The 17,058-nt window shown below is 34.1% G+C and overlaps 3 protein-coding genes across 3 annotated transcripts in view; all 3 read right to left on the bottom strand.

Annotated features, from left to right (window-relative positions):
• Positions 1–4,738: 4,738 nt before the first annotated feature.
• On the bottom strand, positions 4,739–7,010 carry LOC21393846 (heat stress transcription factor B-2b). Its single transcript, XM_024176171.1, is given in 4 exon segments — positions 4,739–5,889; positions 5,891–6,046; positions 6,137–6,426; positions 6,752–7,010. Coding segments are annotated over 3 exon segments (1,023 nt in total). The 5' UTR covers positions 6,395–6,426; positions 6,752–7,010; the 3' UTR covers positions 4,739–5,280.
• A 5,644-nt stretch (positions 7,011–12,654) lies between these two features.
• Positions 12,655–14,340, bottom strand: LOC21393845 (CASP-like protein 4A4). Its single transcript, XM_010114249.2, has 3 exons — positions 13,716–14,340; positions 13,164–13,299; positions 12,655–13,063 (listed from the first exon to the last, which is right to left on the bottom strand). The coding sequence occupies exons 1-3, from the start codon at positions 14,045–14,047 to the stop codon at positions 12,878–12,880; spliced, it is 654 nt and encodes a 217-aa protein (XP_010112551.2). The 5' UTR covers positions 14,048–14,340; the 3' UTR covers positions 12,655–12,877.
• Positions 14,341–15,276: 936 nt separating this feature from the next.
• Positions 15,277–17,058, bottom strand: part of LOC21393844 (bifunctional UDP-glucose 4-epimerase and UDP-xylose 4-epimerase 1) — a 3,152-nt gene continuing 1,370 nt past the window's right edge. The window contains exons 4-9 of the mRNA XM_010114248.2: positions 16,839–16,940; positions 16,503–16,730; positions 16,226–16,307; positions 16,000–16,082; positions 15,815–15,906; positions 15,277–15,710 (exon numbers count right to left, since the gene is read on the bottom strand). Of these exons, the coding sequence (XP_010112550.1) occupies positions 15,626–15,710; positions 15,815–15,906; positions 16,000–16,082; positions 16,226–16,307; positions 16,503–16,730; positions 16,839–16,940 (672 nt within the window). The 3' untranslated portion in view covers positions 15,277–15,625. The remainder of the gene's footprint in view (positions 15,711–15,814; positions 15,907–15,999; positions 16,083–16,225; positions 16,308–16,502; positions 16,731–16,838; positions 16,941–17,058) is intronic.

Genomic DNA, 17,058 nt, shown 5'->3' with positions numbered 1-17,058 from the left:
ATATATATATATACACGAGAACATGCAGCTGTTGGGCTCTTGCCGCGAGATATATATATATATATATATCAAACAATTGTCAATAAAACTCTCCATACGTGAAATGTTAGGAAACTACTTCGTTTACCAACTTTCTTAATATATTTTAGTATGTAACGATTTGATGACTAAACATAAAACTTTTAAGTTATAACAACATATTAAGTCTATCTTGATTCTTGAGTCATGTTATAAACTTCTACGCAAAATGATAGTAATAATATGATTATGTGGTTTATATTATTTGGCGCATCTTGACCTACTATTTGGAAAACATATGTGGCGCTTTCCATTGCAATGTTTTTTATTTTTTTTTTAAATGATTATTTTTTTTACGTTTAAACTTTGGAACAATCTAAAGATCGAGACGTGGCATATATAGGCCTCGTTCATTTCACCGATTCGAGTTTTCAATTTTAGATTTTTATAGTAAAAAGCTCTCAGAAAATGTCACATTTAACTTTTTCTGTTACAGTGAAAAGCTCTCAAAAAATATCATATCTCAGCTCGAATTGAAAAATTGAATTCGCGAAGTGAACGAGGCCATAATTTACTAATTGATCTTCTTTAAATTTCTTGAACATCCATCTTTTGAAGTAGAATTTCTTTTGGGGGCACCAAGAAGGGTGGGTAAAAGAAGTCAAGAAAGTAAAGCAAAGCATATTCTACATTTATATCGAATGGTTTAACTATAGCAGGCAGTGGCGGAGGTATTAACTGCCCACTGAGATTTTAATGGAAAAAAAATATTGACTGTAAAAATGTTTTTGTTTTCTTGTTTTGCCCACACTGAAGATCAACTATTTCAACTCTGCCCCCACTAAGAACAAAAGCCTTTTTTGGTTTAGTGTAAAATAAGAGAGAAATGAAAAATGATTTTTAGTCGTTTTTCATTTTTTATTTTTATTTTCTCATCTCTCGAGCAGAGAGAAAGAGAGAGAGACATTAATAGATTTTTTATACTGAAAATAATCTCTTGATAAAATTATCAAACACATTTTTAAAAATAATTTTTGTCCGAGATTAAAAATATTTTTATTTGCATTTTTATATAAAAAATAAAATAATTTTAGAACGAGTTTAAACGCACCCCACGTTTTTTTTTCGTTCTTTCTTTTCCCCTTATATATTAGCTGGTTTTTCTTTTTCTATTTTTTTTCCGTTATATACATACCTTTATTTGTTTGAAGTATCTCTAATGTTATCTATACCCATGGGCTATGGCTGAATTGGACAAACAACTTGCATTAACATGTACATTTATTTTGAGAAGTTTATTATAATCTTTTGCCAAAATCTTATAATTAATATAATGTATGTTGAGAAGTGCGAAATCCACGTAAATCTGAGAAGAAAAAAAAAAGAAAAAAAAATGCAATTGAAACTTGAATCAATGCCAACGCAAAAAAGAAAAAAAAAAAAGATATGAAGGTGAATTATCGTTTATATTTTTTTAAGGCATGTGAATTATTAGATGATTAAAACTTATAAACCATTTTAGCAATAATAGAGAAATATTTCAAAATAAAATCAAAGATTACACTTCCTAGTTCTCAAAATGATAATGCTACAAAATCTAGTAGGGTGGAAACAACTTTGCTGAGCTCCCAAGGTGAGGCCTTCAATTTTGTATTGCAATCTTAATTGTCGTGACCAATTACTTCAAAGAAAATACACACAAATACCTCATTATCATCATGTAAAGTATATTTTTCCATCAAGCCAATTTGGAAATAAGTAAGAAGATTCAATAATACTTGGTTTGAGGAATATCCATATTAGTTATAACATAACAAATTAAAAGATGTTGCATTTTTCTTTTGTGCTGTTGCCTTTTTAAAGCATATGATGGGGAGCAATTACCAGCCTCGTTCATTTTACTGATTCAATAGTGAATTATTTCTAGGGCCCCACAAAAAATTACTCTTTTAAGACCTGGGCAACACGCAAGACCGTTGTCATATACTCATATTGCGTAGCATTGATGAAACATAAATTAACACACACACACATGTAATGAGTACATCTATATGAAACATTGATAATTAGGAAAATGCCCACTTAAACTATTTAAATCGAGACATTGTAGAATGGTTGGTAAAATAAAATCAGATTCCCTCCTTCCTGTTCTTTTCTTTCTTTTCTTTTCTTTTTCTTTTTTTCAAGAGAGAATACAAGGGCTTTTCTTTTTATCTCTATTCTTTTCCCTCCATATGTCATCTTTCATTTTTCGTATTTATCAGTAAATTAACTCGTCCAAAATGGGAAGTAATCTGAAACAGGAACACTATATACTCTACAGTATACTTGCAATTTTGCGCAACCATGAAACTTTTTCGCGAATAAATATAGGCCTCAAACCCATATTCTTCTGCGGTATCTCTTGGGTCTTTAAGGGAAGGAGACAAATACTCTTTAGTATGTATGTATTTATATTTATATTTTTAGATTTTACTATTATTTTTTAATTAAATAACTATATTATTCAAAGGATATTAATAACGGAAATAGTAGAAAATATACCAATATAAAAAGCTTAAGGAAGTATATAAGTCAATTTTTAGTTATAAAAATTAATAGGCCATAACTTGTCAAGTTATCGTTCATAATCAGATAAGTTATGGATAAAATTGTTAAGTTATGGTTCATAACTAGATAAGTTATGGACAAAAATCGTGATTTATGGACAATAACTTGTCAAGTTATGGTTTAGAATCAGACAAGTTATGGACGAAAACAATAATTTAGCCTATTTATTAACTTATGTAAACTATTAACCTATTAATTTTAATTCATCTCAAATTTTGATTTATTTTCCTCTTTCTCCCTATTAATAAAGAGTAAAACTTCAAACTCACAAGTGCAATTTTCTTTTGTCTCCTTGTCTTCCACTGTAACGTCGCAAGACAAGAGTCCAAGTCCATGTAAGGAGGTGAAATCAGGTCCAGTATCTCGTACTCGTTCACCAGGCCCCCATTATTATTAACCCATAAAGAAGGGAACTCTTCTTCATGAAATCTTAGAAAATTCCAAGGACCATTGGCATTTGGCAGAAATTTGCCAATTAGGTGACATGGTATAAACTGCACATGGTTATGATTTACAGCTTATTTGGTGTTAAATTCTCTACACTTTTTCCCTATTTTCCTCACCTAAATTATGATTTTTTATTGGATATTTACATTTTTATACCGTATGTTTTAGGTTTATTCAAAATCTATACATTCGATTTTTATCTCATTAAACGTATACCTTTAAATTTAAATATAATATATAAATCTTTCCCTTAGCTCGACCCATAATTGATTTTGGTCTTTAAAATGACCAAATTATTCTTAAGAAAAAGAGAAAAAATAACACAAACTTTCCAACATTACAAAAAAAAAAAAAAAAAAATTAAAAACACAAAAAAACCCCATTTCAATGGTATTTTGGATATTTTCAAGATTAACAGTAAGTTTAAAGTTTTTCTTTTAGTTTTTTTTTTCTCTTTCCATTTCTATTTAAGGGTAGTTTACATATTTTATGTTTAAAATCGATGGTTGACTATAAAAAGGTATAAATTTAAGTATTAAATCTAATTTGAATGTCTACATTTTATGAGATTAAAAACTGAAAGTATAATTTTTAAATAAACTCAAAACACAAGATATAAAAATGTAAATATCCCATTTTTTTATTTCTGATTATTTTCCTCTCACCAAACATAGCCTAAAACTAAGAACAATATAATACTATTAGAGAAGGGATATGGGCTTTATTCTGTGCATTAGAGAAACTTCAATAATTAATGTATCAATACTATTTTTTTAGGTAGAAATTCTTCTTTGCAGTGCAATACTATATGTTGTTAAATTTTATTGTCACTAAGTATATCATATGTATATATCTACCGCTTTGTTCTCTATTTTTTAGTCTCCGCGATTATCTCTCTGATTAAATTAACACCCCGTATTTATTTAAGTATTTTTAACATTTTATTTCTAGTTATATAGTCAGACTCTTAAATTTAGTAATACATCAAATAATGAGTGAAAAATTAGCCAAAATAGAGACAACATATCTAAATTCAATATATAATATACCAAATCTTACATTTACCTTCTATTATTTAACGATCATTATAATTTATAACATTCTCTTTTTATAATTTTGGAATAAAAATTTATTTTTACAAGTTTCAAATCTTAGCAATTAAATGAAAAGCACTCTCAAAAAAATAAATAAATAAACAATACATCCAAGAGCACAAAATAAAATAAAATACGTATTCTAATTCACGTTTATGACAAAATACAACACTAGCATAATAAATAAAAATACTAAAATAAGATCAAATTTAACACACAGTAAAATGAAAATACGAAGACACGAGTTGCCAATCTTTCAATGATGAGCATTGATTAAATCAGAACTGACATAAAAATGGACTAAAATCTTATCCGTTTAACCTGTGATCCCAATAAACTGTCGAAGACCGGAAAGACTCCACAAACAAAGACATCATTCATCCTCTTTTTATTTGAGCAAAAAGGTGAGGCATGGAGGTCTGTTTGTCTTTTCAGGTTTTTTTATTCGACAATCAGTCAATTCCATTGAAAATGCACAAAGAAGAAAATGGTAAATAACGAACTTTTAAAAAAAAAAAAAAAAAAAAAAAAAAAAAAAAAAAAAAAAACCAAAAAAAACCAAAAAAATATAACGAACAAAATTTTAATCAGAGCATTTTCAGAATCCCGCTCCGGCTAGAGATTTATCTCACTTGGGCGTGTTTCAACTTTCAATCATCCTACCGACATTATTACTCTCATTTATCTCACTTTTCTTTTTTTCTCCTCTTCACTTCGCTAACTTAAATAAATTAGAATCTCACTTTGGATGTTACAAAAGCAGAGAAAAAGCCCCAAACTTTGTGTGAGCTTTACAATTTCCTCTTCTTTTCTTTTTTTTTTTTTTTTTTTTTTTTTTTTTTCCATCAAGCGAGCGCCGCTTTTGCAGCCCCACCACCCACTAATCATAAATTTTGCAATTTGGTCAAACCCATCCAACTGTGAAGCAGCTCGCCATTGTTGCCTATTTGTAGTTTTTTTTTGGGGCTCACCAAGACCGAGCACGTGCCTCGTCGTCCGTTGCCTTGAACGTGCGCACGTGCCGCTCATTCCCTTTACGAGTTGGCAAGACCTTGTATGTTTTATCGTCATCATCATCGACTGATCAACAAAAATCAACAAAAAGGATCAATCATTTCCCAAGCTCAAGCCACGAAGGCTCCTGATCATCAGGCTCGGAGTTCCCATCCAGCGGCTCTGATTTCACGTCCTGACTGAGATCCCCTGCATGCGTCTGCACCTGATTCTGCTGATCCTCCTCATCCTCCTCCTCTCTCCTCACGCGCTTAACGCCAATCGACACGCCGAATAGCCTCGGCGTCATATCTTCATCTTCCTGCGGAGAGCCGCCGATCGTCGCGGCGGCTACCTCCGGCGCCGCCGACTGTTTTCCCGGCATGAGCTCCAGAGGCTTCCCCTCTAGCGCTTCTCCTCCTCCGCCGCCGCCGCCGCCTTCGAGCTGAGAAGAGGCGTAGTTCGTCATCAAGGTGAGTATATTGTTGCAGAGTCCCCGGAGCTGAGACAACTCATGGCTCAGCTGCGAGTTCTCCTTCCTCAGCCGTTCGTTCTCCTCGAACAGCTCTGGCGCCGTCGTGCAGCTCGTCGTTCGGTGCAACGCCGTCGTCGCCGCCGTGGCCACCGGTGACGAGTTCGACGATATCACCTGCTCTTCTCCGGAGTTCGTCGGCGAAACGCGCACGGCTACCGGAACCGCCGCCACGGCGCCCGCCCCCCGGCCCCCCCGCCAGGGCCACAGCGCCGGCCACCGATGCGGCGGCGGTCGGAGCCGCCGAAGGAGAGATTTTCCGCCGCTGTATGTCGCGGAGGAGTCCTTTCTCGCCTCTCCGAAAGCAATCGTTCGCGAATTCCCATCGATCCGGAACTACCTTCCGAAATCCCTAGAAAATAAATAACGCAATGAAAGATCAATTTCTGAGTTCGATAAATTATTGGTTAATTTTGCTAGAGAGAGAGAGAGAGAGAGTTACGTAGGTGTTGAGTTGACGAACGAAGCTAGAGAAGTTGTTGTGCTTGAAATATTTGGGAAGCAAATCTCTGGCGAACTCGGCTGGTCGCCAGACGATGAAGGTGGATCCGTCGTCGTTCCACGAAATCAGGTCGTCAAAGGCCGGATCGTCGACGAGTTGATAAGTTTTTGTCAAGAATGGCGTCGGGAGAGTTCTCTGCGAGTCCAGAGCTCCGCCGTGGCAAGACTCGCCGGTCTGCTCGACCGGCAATGGCGCCATAGACAGGCCTCGCTCTCAGATCCAAACCCTAACTGAACTAGAACCGAATTTTCTTCGCCGTTTAGGCTCCGAATCAAACTCTTAAACCAAATTAAAAAACTACAAAGGAAAAGAAAAGGCATAAAATCAAAATATATAAAAAAAAAGAAGATAAATTCGATAATAACGTTCTGTTTGGTTGCCGATAAACTATTGAATCAAATTCATCTTTACGTAATATGGCTGGCTATAAAAAACATTAATCCAGTAAAGTTCTTCATCTATGAAAATGAAATTATGAGTTCATAAGATACCATCAAACATTTACCTAAAACCATGCTAGAAAAATACAAAAGAATGCTGGCTTTTATTATTTACCTGGAAATCGAGGAAGTTTGACGGAAGAAATCGGTGAAATTTTGCCTCCAACCAAACGGCCGGCCGAAACATCACAACATGATCGAATCAGAAGGAAAGCCAAAAGCACATCGTCAAAACTGAGCTTCCACAGAGGAGAGAGAGGGGATGATGGAGAGAAGAGAATAGGTTTTGTTGTTTCTAGAAGGTTCTGGGGGTGGGGAGTAAATGATAAGAGAGAGAGAGAGAGAGAGAGAGAGAGAAGGAATTCGTGGGTTCGAGAAGGAAAAGGAAATTGAAGGAAAACAGATCAGAAAAAGGGCAAAAGAGGCGGGGCCCACCCGAAAGAGGGAGGGAGGGAGGGAAAACAATGGATACGAAGGAGCCAGAAGCAGGAGCGTGTCACGTGTGTGATTGTGGGAAGAGTAGAGCTTCTTCGCCTTCTAACGTCTTTTCCAGAAGTTTCTCCCTCTTTCTTCCCTTTCTTTTTTTATCAATTTTTTTTTCATTTTTCTAATATTTATTCTTATTTTATCATTTTTGTTTTTGGTTCTTTCACTAGTGCTCTCTTTTTTTTTTTTTTTTTTTTTGGGGGGTAATCGTGGTCCCTATAGTAGTTTCATGAAGCTCTCATTTTGGTCGCCATTTATTTTTTTAATCTAACATTTTGATCTTAAACTTAATTTTAGCTTTGTTTAGTGCTTCTTACTCTAATTCCGTTAGAAAGATATGGAAAAGTTCAATAATCAAGGTGAAAAAAATGGTATCTATAGATTTTTTGGACTTTTTTTTTGCGGAAATTTTTTTGACTATCCATAATTGATTATAGATATACATCTCTTTCGTTTGGATTAGTTATTAATGGTTTGCTTCATTGGTTGTTATAATTTCACATTTAAAAAATCCACTTTTTGTTTTTGCAATTTCAATCCCATCCTTCAAAAATATTTAAGGATTTCTACTAGGAAAAAACTTTTGAAAACTCTATTTATTGCAGGATGTTGTTAAATATATCACCATAAATAGTTACTACGAGTCTCTGTTTCAACATATCATCAAATATATATTATTAAAAATGAATGGAAAAGAAGATGTCACGTGCTTAAAAACAGTATTATTACACGTCATTTTATTTGAATACATGATCATGAGGATAATTTGTATATTTTGAATCATTTCATCAAGTATTGTCAGGTCAATGGAAATTGGAATAAAATTCGTTGCTTTACAAATTACAATGTTTTATTTATTTATTTATTTAAGAACACAGGGTGAAAAAATAAAATTCAGCTAAAATATGAGGATACGTGTGTATAGATATATATTATGCAATTGATACAAACGATATTTTCATTAATTTCAAGCTATATTTTCAATTTTTAATCCTGTATTTCTGGTTATCAAAAAATTATAAAATTGTGTTTTGGATTGCGCCACACTTATACCTTTAATTTTCTGGTTGAATACCTAAACAACCTTAAAGAAATCAAATTTTCAATCCAAAACATTGAAACTAAAGCATCAAATACAAAGGATAGATTAATAGTATTGAGAAAGAAGTTCAATATTACTAGATATTTAACAATTTTTTCTTCTTTTCTAATTTATTTCACAACAAAGATTAACGTAAGAACGGCAGACCGACTTTCGTTTCCCCTAGAAAGACGGAGACCAACTATTCTACATCCAACGAACTCATTATATTAGGGATCAAACAGTTTAAATTCACAAAGACAGGAACTAATATGAGAATTCCATGAAAACTTGGGGACTGTTGTGATTTTTAGAATTACCGGATTGTCCAACACGTGTCGGTTAGATAATGGGGAGAGAGAGAGAGAGAGCCCAATCTTCTACTAGGGATAAGAATTTCTGTGGAAACTGGAATCGAATGGGGTTAGGGACCTGATTGGCTCACCAGTGGAGGGATACAAAAAGGGTCACCACCAGTGGATTAGTTGCCACGTGGCCAGTGAAAGTTTGGAAATTGGGATTATCACCGGGGTTTTGGAGCTTTTAAATAGAACCGGGTCATCACACGACAACACGACTTAAAAATGACACGAATTTCGCAGGTTATGGTTGAGAAAAAAGAAGTTCGAGTCAAAATTGAGTTAACTTGAAATTGACACAAAAAATAAGGATCAATTTCGAGTTGGACCAATCTAACCTGAACACGACACGAAACTTATAAAAAATTAAAAAATACATATATTTTTCATTACATATTTTTAATTTTATTATGAACTTGTGATATCATGATAGTTATACTCAAAATTTTATACTATTATTTGCTTAATTTCAATGGTGTTGAATTTTAAGTTATTTCTAATAATTAAAAAACTAAATAAAAGTATACAATTTTTTGTGTCAATTTCGGGTTCACGGTTCATTTTCGTGTCGTGTCGTGTCAACCTGTAAAGTGGTCATGTTCGTGCTGCGATTTTTAAAAAATTTCGTGTCACGGGTCATGTTCGGGTTGATTATAAATTTAAAAAGAAATGATCAAAACACAACACGTAACACGAATTACCGCTCATACTTTTATGTACTCGACAAAATGGGATTAAACACTTCAAGACAAATTAGAATGTTCTTTTTTTATTATTATTTATTTTTTATGAATGTCTTCCATTCACAGCTCATTTACAGGCTGCCTAACTCATTCCCTAATTTGGTTTCATATAGAATAGAAACACTTTCATGGAATAAGATAAAGGACAACCGGGTAAATTTAAAAAACATTAACAAAGTTTAGAAAGGTTTTTCTTTAATTTAGAAAAGTGTTAAATAATTTAAGAGGGGTTTTCTAATAAGATAAAAAAAAATGAATTAGTAATAATTTTATATTTTCAATCATTAAATTTATATAAAAAACTACCTATTTTATATATTTTTTTAATATTGCTCTACCGTTAAGAAAGCTCAAAGTAAATCCCATATTTCAAAGTTAATTTTTTTTTCTTTTTTTGTTGATTCCTGCAAGTCTAGAAGTTTGGACAAAAGACAATAACAAAATGCAAGGTGGAAATGGGTATTAATAACTAATGAGACATCAATTATTTAATGGAATTTGGTGCGAGTTCGATATTTTTACTTTTAAATGTCCACGACTTGATCATTTATGTGTTACTAACGCAAAAGATTTTCCATTGCTCCCACGTTTTATATTTAACTAATTTTGTATCGTGTGTTCAGTAGATATTATTGTGTTAGAGATATTTAAAGAGTTTATTATTTATTGAATATTGAGAAATTTATTTATACAATTATTTAGGACTCGTTTGGTTTATACGTTTAAATCGGTGATTCTTGATTTTAGAATTTAAAATTCAAAGTTTTTGTAAGAGAAAAACACTTTAGCAGAATCAAAACTATAGATTTAAACGCATAAAACAAATGAGTCATTAAAATTTTTTGAATTTATTTTAAAAAAGAATATATGTAAAGATAGCAATTGATGGAAAAAAATTAAATATGAACACATTTGAAAAAATTTATTTTAACTAAACAAAAATAAAATAAGAACACATGCGAAAAATTACTCTCATAAGAGTAAAGTGAGGAGCAACATATTTTTAAAAACACACAAAAAAATTAAAATGTTAAAAAAAATTCCAAAAAAGTAAACATAAAAGAAAAGGAACCAAGTGAGGGCTGCCATGTAACAGTTCTATAACAAAAAGTTTTAGGCCATGTTCATTTTACCGATTCAAGTTTAAAATTTAAATTTTATTACAATAAAAAGTTATCAGAAACAATCACATCTAATTTTTTTATTACAGTAAAAAGCTCTTACATAAAGTCACATCTCAATTCAAATTTAAAATTCAAATTAACGAACTAAACAGACTCTTAAGTTTTGTATGAATCGTTAGATTAAAGTAAAACGCATAATCACATATCGTTAATAGCCTGAAATAACAAGTCAAAATGTATTATAAATCCAAACTCATGGTAAACACATTGACTGACTAATAAGCAAGATATTTTTTCTTTCTTGAATAATCCAAGAAAAAAAGAGTGGTCTTGAATGTTTTGCATTTTCGAGAACAACTACATAAACGTCTATATAGGTTGTGAAAACGAACACTTGTGTGTTAGTTTGAACTTTGACCACGAGAATTCATAGTGCCACATTTTCTGAAATTTTCAATCATTTTTCATATTATAGGTTATATTTATTTATTCCTTTTTTTCCCAAAAAAAAAAAAAAAAGAAGGAAAGTTTAGGGTCCGTTTAGTTTATTGATTCGACTTTTTAATTCGAGTTGAGATGTGATTTTATGTGAGAGCTTTTTACTGTAGCAAAAAAGTTAGATGTGATTGTTTGTGAGAGCTTTTTACTGTAGAAAAACTCGAATTCTAAACTCGAATCAACGAAATGAACGGGGCCTAATGTTTCTAAACTTGGGCCGATTCCGGAAGTCTGTATTGCAATTTCATGTTGTCAACTTTGAACTAACATAAACAAGCCCACCATAACAAATAACTTAGGAGCGTTTGGTACGTAGTAATCAACAGTAATCATATTCTTAAGAAAGTGATAGTAGGTAATATAATTCTCAGAAAATGTATATTATCATGTTTGGTTGCACGAAGGAATCTTTTCTCAGATTTCTAGGAATGTTTAATTATTGTGTTTGGTTGTGCATGGTAATGTAATGTATTTTTACTTTTAATAAAAAATCAATAATTTTGAGTATTTTAAAATTTATTGGACCTTATTAATCTAGATAATTATTATTTTAATAATCTATTTTAAGAAAAATCTTAGCCTAATAGAGATTTAAAAACGAATGTAGTATAAAAAAAAATTAAAAATGAATTTTTAAAAAGAATTAAAAATAGAAAATAAATAAATTGATAAATAAAGAATTTCTTAAATTTTAAAACAAAAAATTTTTAAAATGAAAAAAATGCTCTTTTTCTCCCTTTGTCTTCTTCACACTCTTCCCCCCGCTGCACCCCACCACTGTGAACGTCAGCCTGGCCCAAGCTAGTCGAGTGTCGGAGTACTTTACCTAAACAGTGGCGGCCTTAGCGTCGTCCGGATCGTCGTCGGAGAAGCAGAGGGCGGCGCTGAGCGACTAGGTGGTTGACTCGGTGGGGGAGCTTGCGACGGTAGGGGAGTGCCTGTGATTGGTTGAGGCTTGAAATAGAGGAGTGGAGTTCGACGGTGAGGGAGCTTGCGACGGTGGGGGAGCTTGCGACGGTAGGGGAGCTTGCAACGGTGGGGGAGTGCCTGAGATTGATTGAGGCTTGAAATAGAGGAGGGAGTGCGGCGGTGGGGGAGCTTGCACGACGACGGGAGGCGGTAGACATCGGTAGATGGCGGCAGACGGCCGAGGATGGGGAACAGATCTGCAAGGTCAGGGTTGCGGCAATGGCGACGGTGATAGTGGAGCTATGTTGGTCAAATTGCTATAGTTTTGAGATTCCAGGGAATGTGAATAACACCCTCTTGGGTGTTATTCAGATTACCCCAAAATGGGATAAAGTGTATCCCATGAGATGGATTCACTTTCTCAGGAATTTAAAAATTACAATTCTTGTACCAAACATGAAAATCTTCAAGATTCCCATTCCCATCCTTAAGATTATTGTATACCAAACGCACCCTTATAGGTTCATTCAGTTTGCTGATTTGAGTTTTTAATTCAAGTTGAGATGTGATTTTATACGAGAATTTTTTATTGTTGCTAAAAAATTAGATGTGACTGTTTATGAGAGCTTTTTACTGTAATAAAACTAAAATTTTAAACCCAAATCGGTAAAATGAACAAGGCCTTCATAATTTGATTATCTTGTTTCAATACATAATTCATGATTGCATATTCCACAATTTTCTTAGAAAGGGGAAAATAAAACCAAACAAAAGCAACAAGTTGCTTGACTTGATGATTTGATTATGCATGCTAAAAGTTGTGTTTAAGACCGTCTGACATTTCTCATTAAAGATAATGATAACTCCATTTAAATCATGCAATTATGTACTTACATAACACAAGTACAAAAATATACAACTGTTTGTAGTACCCTTTTGTTTTCCGCACTGTGATTATGTTTCTACATCTAGTTATGCAGAATCGTCCTAGGCGATTGAGAGCATATAGAATAGTACTATTTGCCTGAACCACATGAAGCTTCACCAGATTATTCTTTTGCAAAGCTTGTAGCCTGACAGGAGAGCACAAATTGCTATGACTAGGAAAGTTGCAAAAGAGAAGCTGACAGAGACGATTGAAGCTTTCCAGAGTTGGGAAGATCGTTCAATCCGTTTAATCGCAGGTATCGCAGCTGAAGACGACGAAACCAGAAGGTAGACCAGCAACTGCAACATTTGTATACATGTTTTTTCTTGGTAAGAAATATATGAATCTTAATCTTACGAGGATATGCTAAGAGTAAAATATCGAGGAGAGCGAGCTTACCTGATCAAGTGTGAAGCTGGTGTAGTCTGAGACCATGTCCGACATCAAAATACCTCTGTCAGCAATCTCGAGAATTCCTTTGAAGAGTTGGAAAAGTGAGTAGGCGAAAGCTAGCATCGTCGCGGTTAAGCAATACCTATGCAAGGAAATGCCAAGAAAATGATGGTTGATATTACTTTCATCATTCAAAGGGTCCACAACAGTAACAAGTTGTTTGGTTAGGAGATTTGTTTCTGATTCGAATCATAATTCGTGATTTGTTATAATATTTTTTCTCATAAAAAATACTAATAAATAAAAAATAATTCTAATCACATAGTTCTAATTTATGAACTCGTTAAGTATACAATATAGCCTGAATTGGAAGAAGTTTGCAAGCCGGCATCTTCCGAACATTTAAAGATATACCCTTTTCCATCTGATTTTGCCTAGTGATTATCCTACTACATGAAAAATCAGTCTTAAAAGCAGAAGTTCAATTTTCAACTCTATGACCATTCTACAAATTTTTAAACCAAATTTCTGTTAGCTTTGTGGAACAGTGGTGCTTACAGTAATTCGGAGTGGTCACTGAAGCTAGAGCCAACTGATGCTGCCTTGTCTTTCTTCTTTGGTGATGTGATTACTAGCGAAAGAGCAGAGACAAAGGAGAACAGGAACGCCAAGAACCGGAGTAAGACGCCGCAGAGGTGGATCAGAGGCCTTGAGCTCGATCCAGCGGAAGCGGCCGAGATTGAGAATGGAGAGGGCGTTGGGAAGGGTTGTTGGGCAAAGGAACTGGACACAAAAGGAAAACCTTTGTCCAGGGATTTACAAACTCTTGGATCTTTCTCTCCTTCCATTGATTCTTTCGACACTTCGGTTTTCAGAGAAAGGTTCTTCATCTTGGCTTCTAAAAATCCTGCCCTATTGAAGATTTGGTTGTTGACCTAGTTAAACAAAGGGCCCTTTTAGTCGATCAGGAAATGTTGGTATAATTTCAGGGGAGGCAAATTGGTAAGCATATTTTCAAAGCTTTAGAAGTACAAATGTAAACGTGACATTCTTACGAAATATAAGCTACGTCAAGGCCAATCAGAACAAGCCACTTCAGCAGAAAATAACTGAATATTATGTAATGGTTTCCAAGGACTGAAGATTTAAGCAATTGTGAGGATGCTGTTGGTGACGGGCTTGGAACTTGATCAATTGTGGAAAATTTAAAGTGGGGCAGGTGATGGAAAAAATAAATGTTCAACTATCTTTAAGACTATGTTTGGTAGGAAAGAAAAAAAATAGGATAGAAAGGAAATATAAAAGTGATGAAAAATAGCAATAATAGAAAGAAAATTGATTTTCTTTTATATTATTTGGTACGAGAAGATGGAAAGAAAATGAGTTTACCTTCACTTGTTTGGTATTGGAAATTAAATTGGGATGAAAGAGAAAATCTTATTTATAAATTACTTTTATACCCTTAAATTTTTTGCTTGGATGTTGATGGAGAAAATAGTAATTTAGTAACTTTGCTCATTTTAATTAGTTGTCCCCATTTTTCATTTCATTTTCTACCCACTTGTAGAAAGAAGAAAAATGGTAGGACCCACATGTATTATTTTTCACTCCATTTTCTCTTCCTTTCTCTTTTCTCTATCACCAAACAACCTACATTTCTATTTTCTCTCTTAAAATCTCTTCACCTTCTTCCTTTCTTCTACTTTTCTTTCCTACCAAACATAGCATAAAGTAGTGGGGCTGCTGATGGAAAAAAGAAATGTTCATCTTCTAAGTCAACTTTTAATATATAAACTTGCAAACGTAAAGACTCGTGTACTTTAGCAAAGGTATAAGATAAGATAATCCGACATGATTGAGTCTTAAAATATAAGAGCTTATCCATTTGGCCTCTGTCTCGCTAGGCAACAAAACAATCAATTCACTTTTGCATTTATAAAACCAATAATTGTGTAGTTATCGGTCGTTGACGCAATTTAAGCGAAGGTGTGAGTTGTTAGGAACTTTCCCAAATAACATGGCTTAAGAGGGAGACCTTTACTCCACCAGTTTTCACTTAATTGACGTAGCGTGATATTTAAATTGCAAAGAGAGATGAAAATAGACAAGAACAAGGGGATACAGAGCCAAATCCTGATTCCATTGCATTCCATTTCATTGACAACATTTTCCATACAGCTCTTTGAAGAGTCAAAAAGGACTCGTAAATAATTTATAGCAATCAATTGTTTACACCTTTTTCACAATTCACAAATACCTGCTGGTAGGACTATTACTAGAAGAATAATGAGTAACATGCTAAAGAAAACATTTTGTCGTAAAGTAGTAACTTTTATTTTTTACTTTAAAGAGCAATATATCAAGTTGTCCAACAACTTTCCAACGGGTTCCTGTTCTAACTCTGACCAGTACAAGAGCTGAGGGGTTAGATAACTCGTGTCTTACATTCATATGTATGGCATTCAAGTTCAAGGCTTAGACTGGTAACCCCAAGGATTGTTGCTAGCCCAGTTCCACTGGTCCCTGCACATCTCTTCTACACCGTATTTCGCCCTGGAAAAGACGTCGAAAGAGCCGTTCAGAGCTAAAATAATTTAAGATACTACACAAGGAATTTGTACAAAATTAATTAGGGATGGAATGACAAATGTACATACTTCCAACCAAGTTCTTGTTCAGCTTTCTTTGTACATGCATAAACGGCTGTAGCATCTCCTTTCCTCCTTTCACATAGTTTGTACGGGATTTTCTGAAACATGTAAGAAAAACTTCAGAAGCAATCTCTTCTCTATTAAATAGAGAGAGATTGTCAGATTGAGATGGTGGAGAAGGGGGAAGTCACCTTGCCAGATGCTTTTTCAAATGCAGCAACCATTTCAAGCACCGATGTTCCTTGCCCGGTACCCAAGTTATAAGCAGTACAACCTAACACATCAAACCACTCTTTAGTATTTCCAAATGTACATACTCCTACCTAAAATGCACATCTGTAAGAATTATTGCCACTCTGATGAATAGGTTACGAACTATTGATGGCAACGGAATTTTCATTGAAGATAAGGAAGTACCTATATTCTCTGCTGTAAAAAGCTTCCGAAGAGCAGCGATATGGCCATCTGCTAGGTCCATAACATGTATGTAGTCTCGGATCTGTTGAACAGAAAAGGATTGACAGATTTATAAGGAACTCAATCGACATGGATATAACTTTGTTTAAGACTGAGTCTTTAATGACTTGGATTATCATGTGTCAAATCATGTTGTCGGATGAAACTAAGCATAAGTTAATCAGATGGAAGAGCACGTGGCCCTTTCAAAATAAGGTACAACAATGGATTTACTCACTGCGGTACCATCCTTTGTCGGGTAATCATGACCATATACGTTAAGCTCGGGTAACCTTCCAACAGCTACCTGCTGTATGTAAGGCATCAAATTGTTTGGAATGCCCTTTGGATCTTCACCGATCTTACCACTTTCGTGAGCACCAACAGGGTTGAAGTACCGCAACAAGATAATTCTCCAATCTCGCTCAGCGTTATAAATATCATTAGCAATTAGTTCAAGGAAAAGCTGGTAAGAATAGATCAACATAACAAGTCAGGGCAAATCCAAAGCAGCATTTGTAATCTTTTTATCCAACATCTGCACCTAGCTCAGAGAAGAGTTAGTGTCGCATACCTTGGTTCGCCCATACGGATTCTTAGCGACCAACGGAAAATCCTCAACACAAGGTATCTTGTCAGGTTGACCATAGACAGTTGCAGACGATGAGAAAACCATCTACAAGCCCAGAAAATAATATCCCATTATAAGCAGCAAATCATCACAAAATCCTAAATATTTCAACTTTCCAATCATATGACAGAAAGAGTTCTATTCAGAAAAAAAAAAAAAAAAA

Source organism: Morus notabilis, unplaced genomic scaffold (genome assembly GCF_000414095.1).
Source record: "Morus notabilis unplaced genomic scaffold, ASM41409v2 Scaffold912, whole genome shotgun sequence".
Lineage (NCBI taxonomy): Eukaryota > Viridiplantae > Streptophyta > Magnoliopsida > Rosales > Moraceae > Morus > Morus notabilis.
The sequence above is the reverse complement of the archived record's forward strand: the minus strand, read 5'-3'. Positions and strand labels throughout refer to the sequence as shown.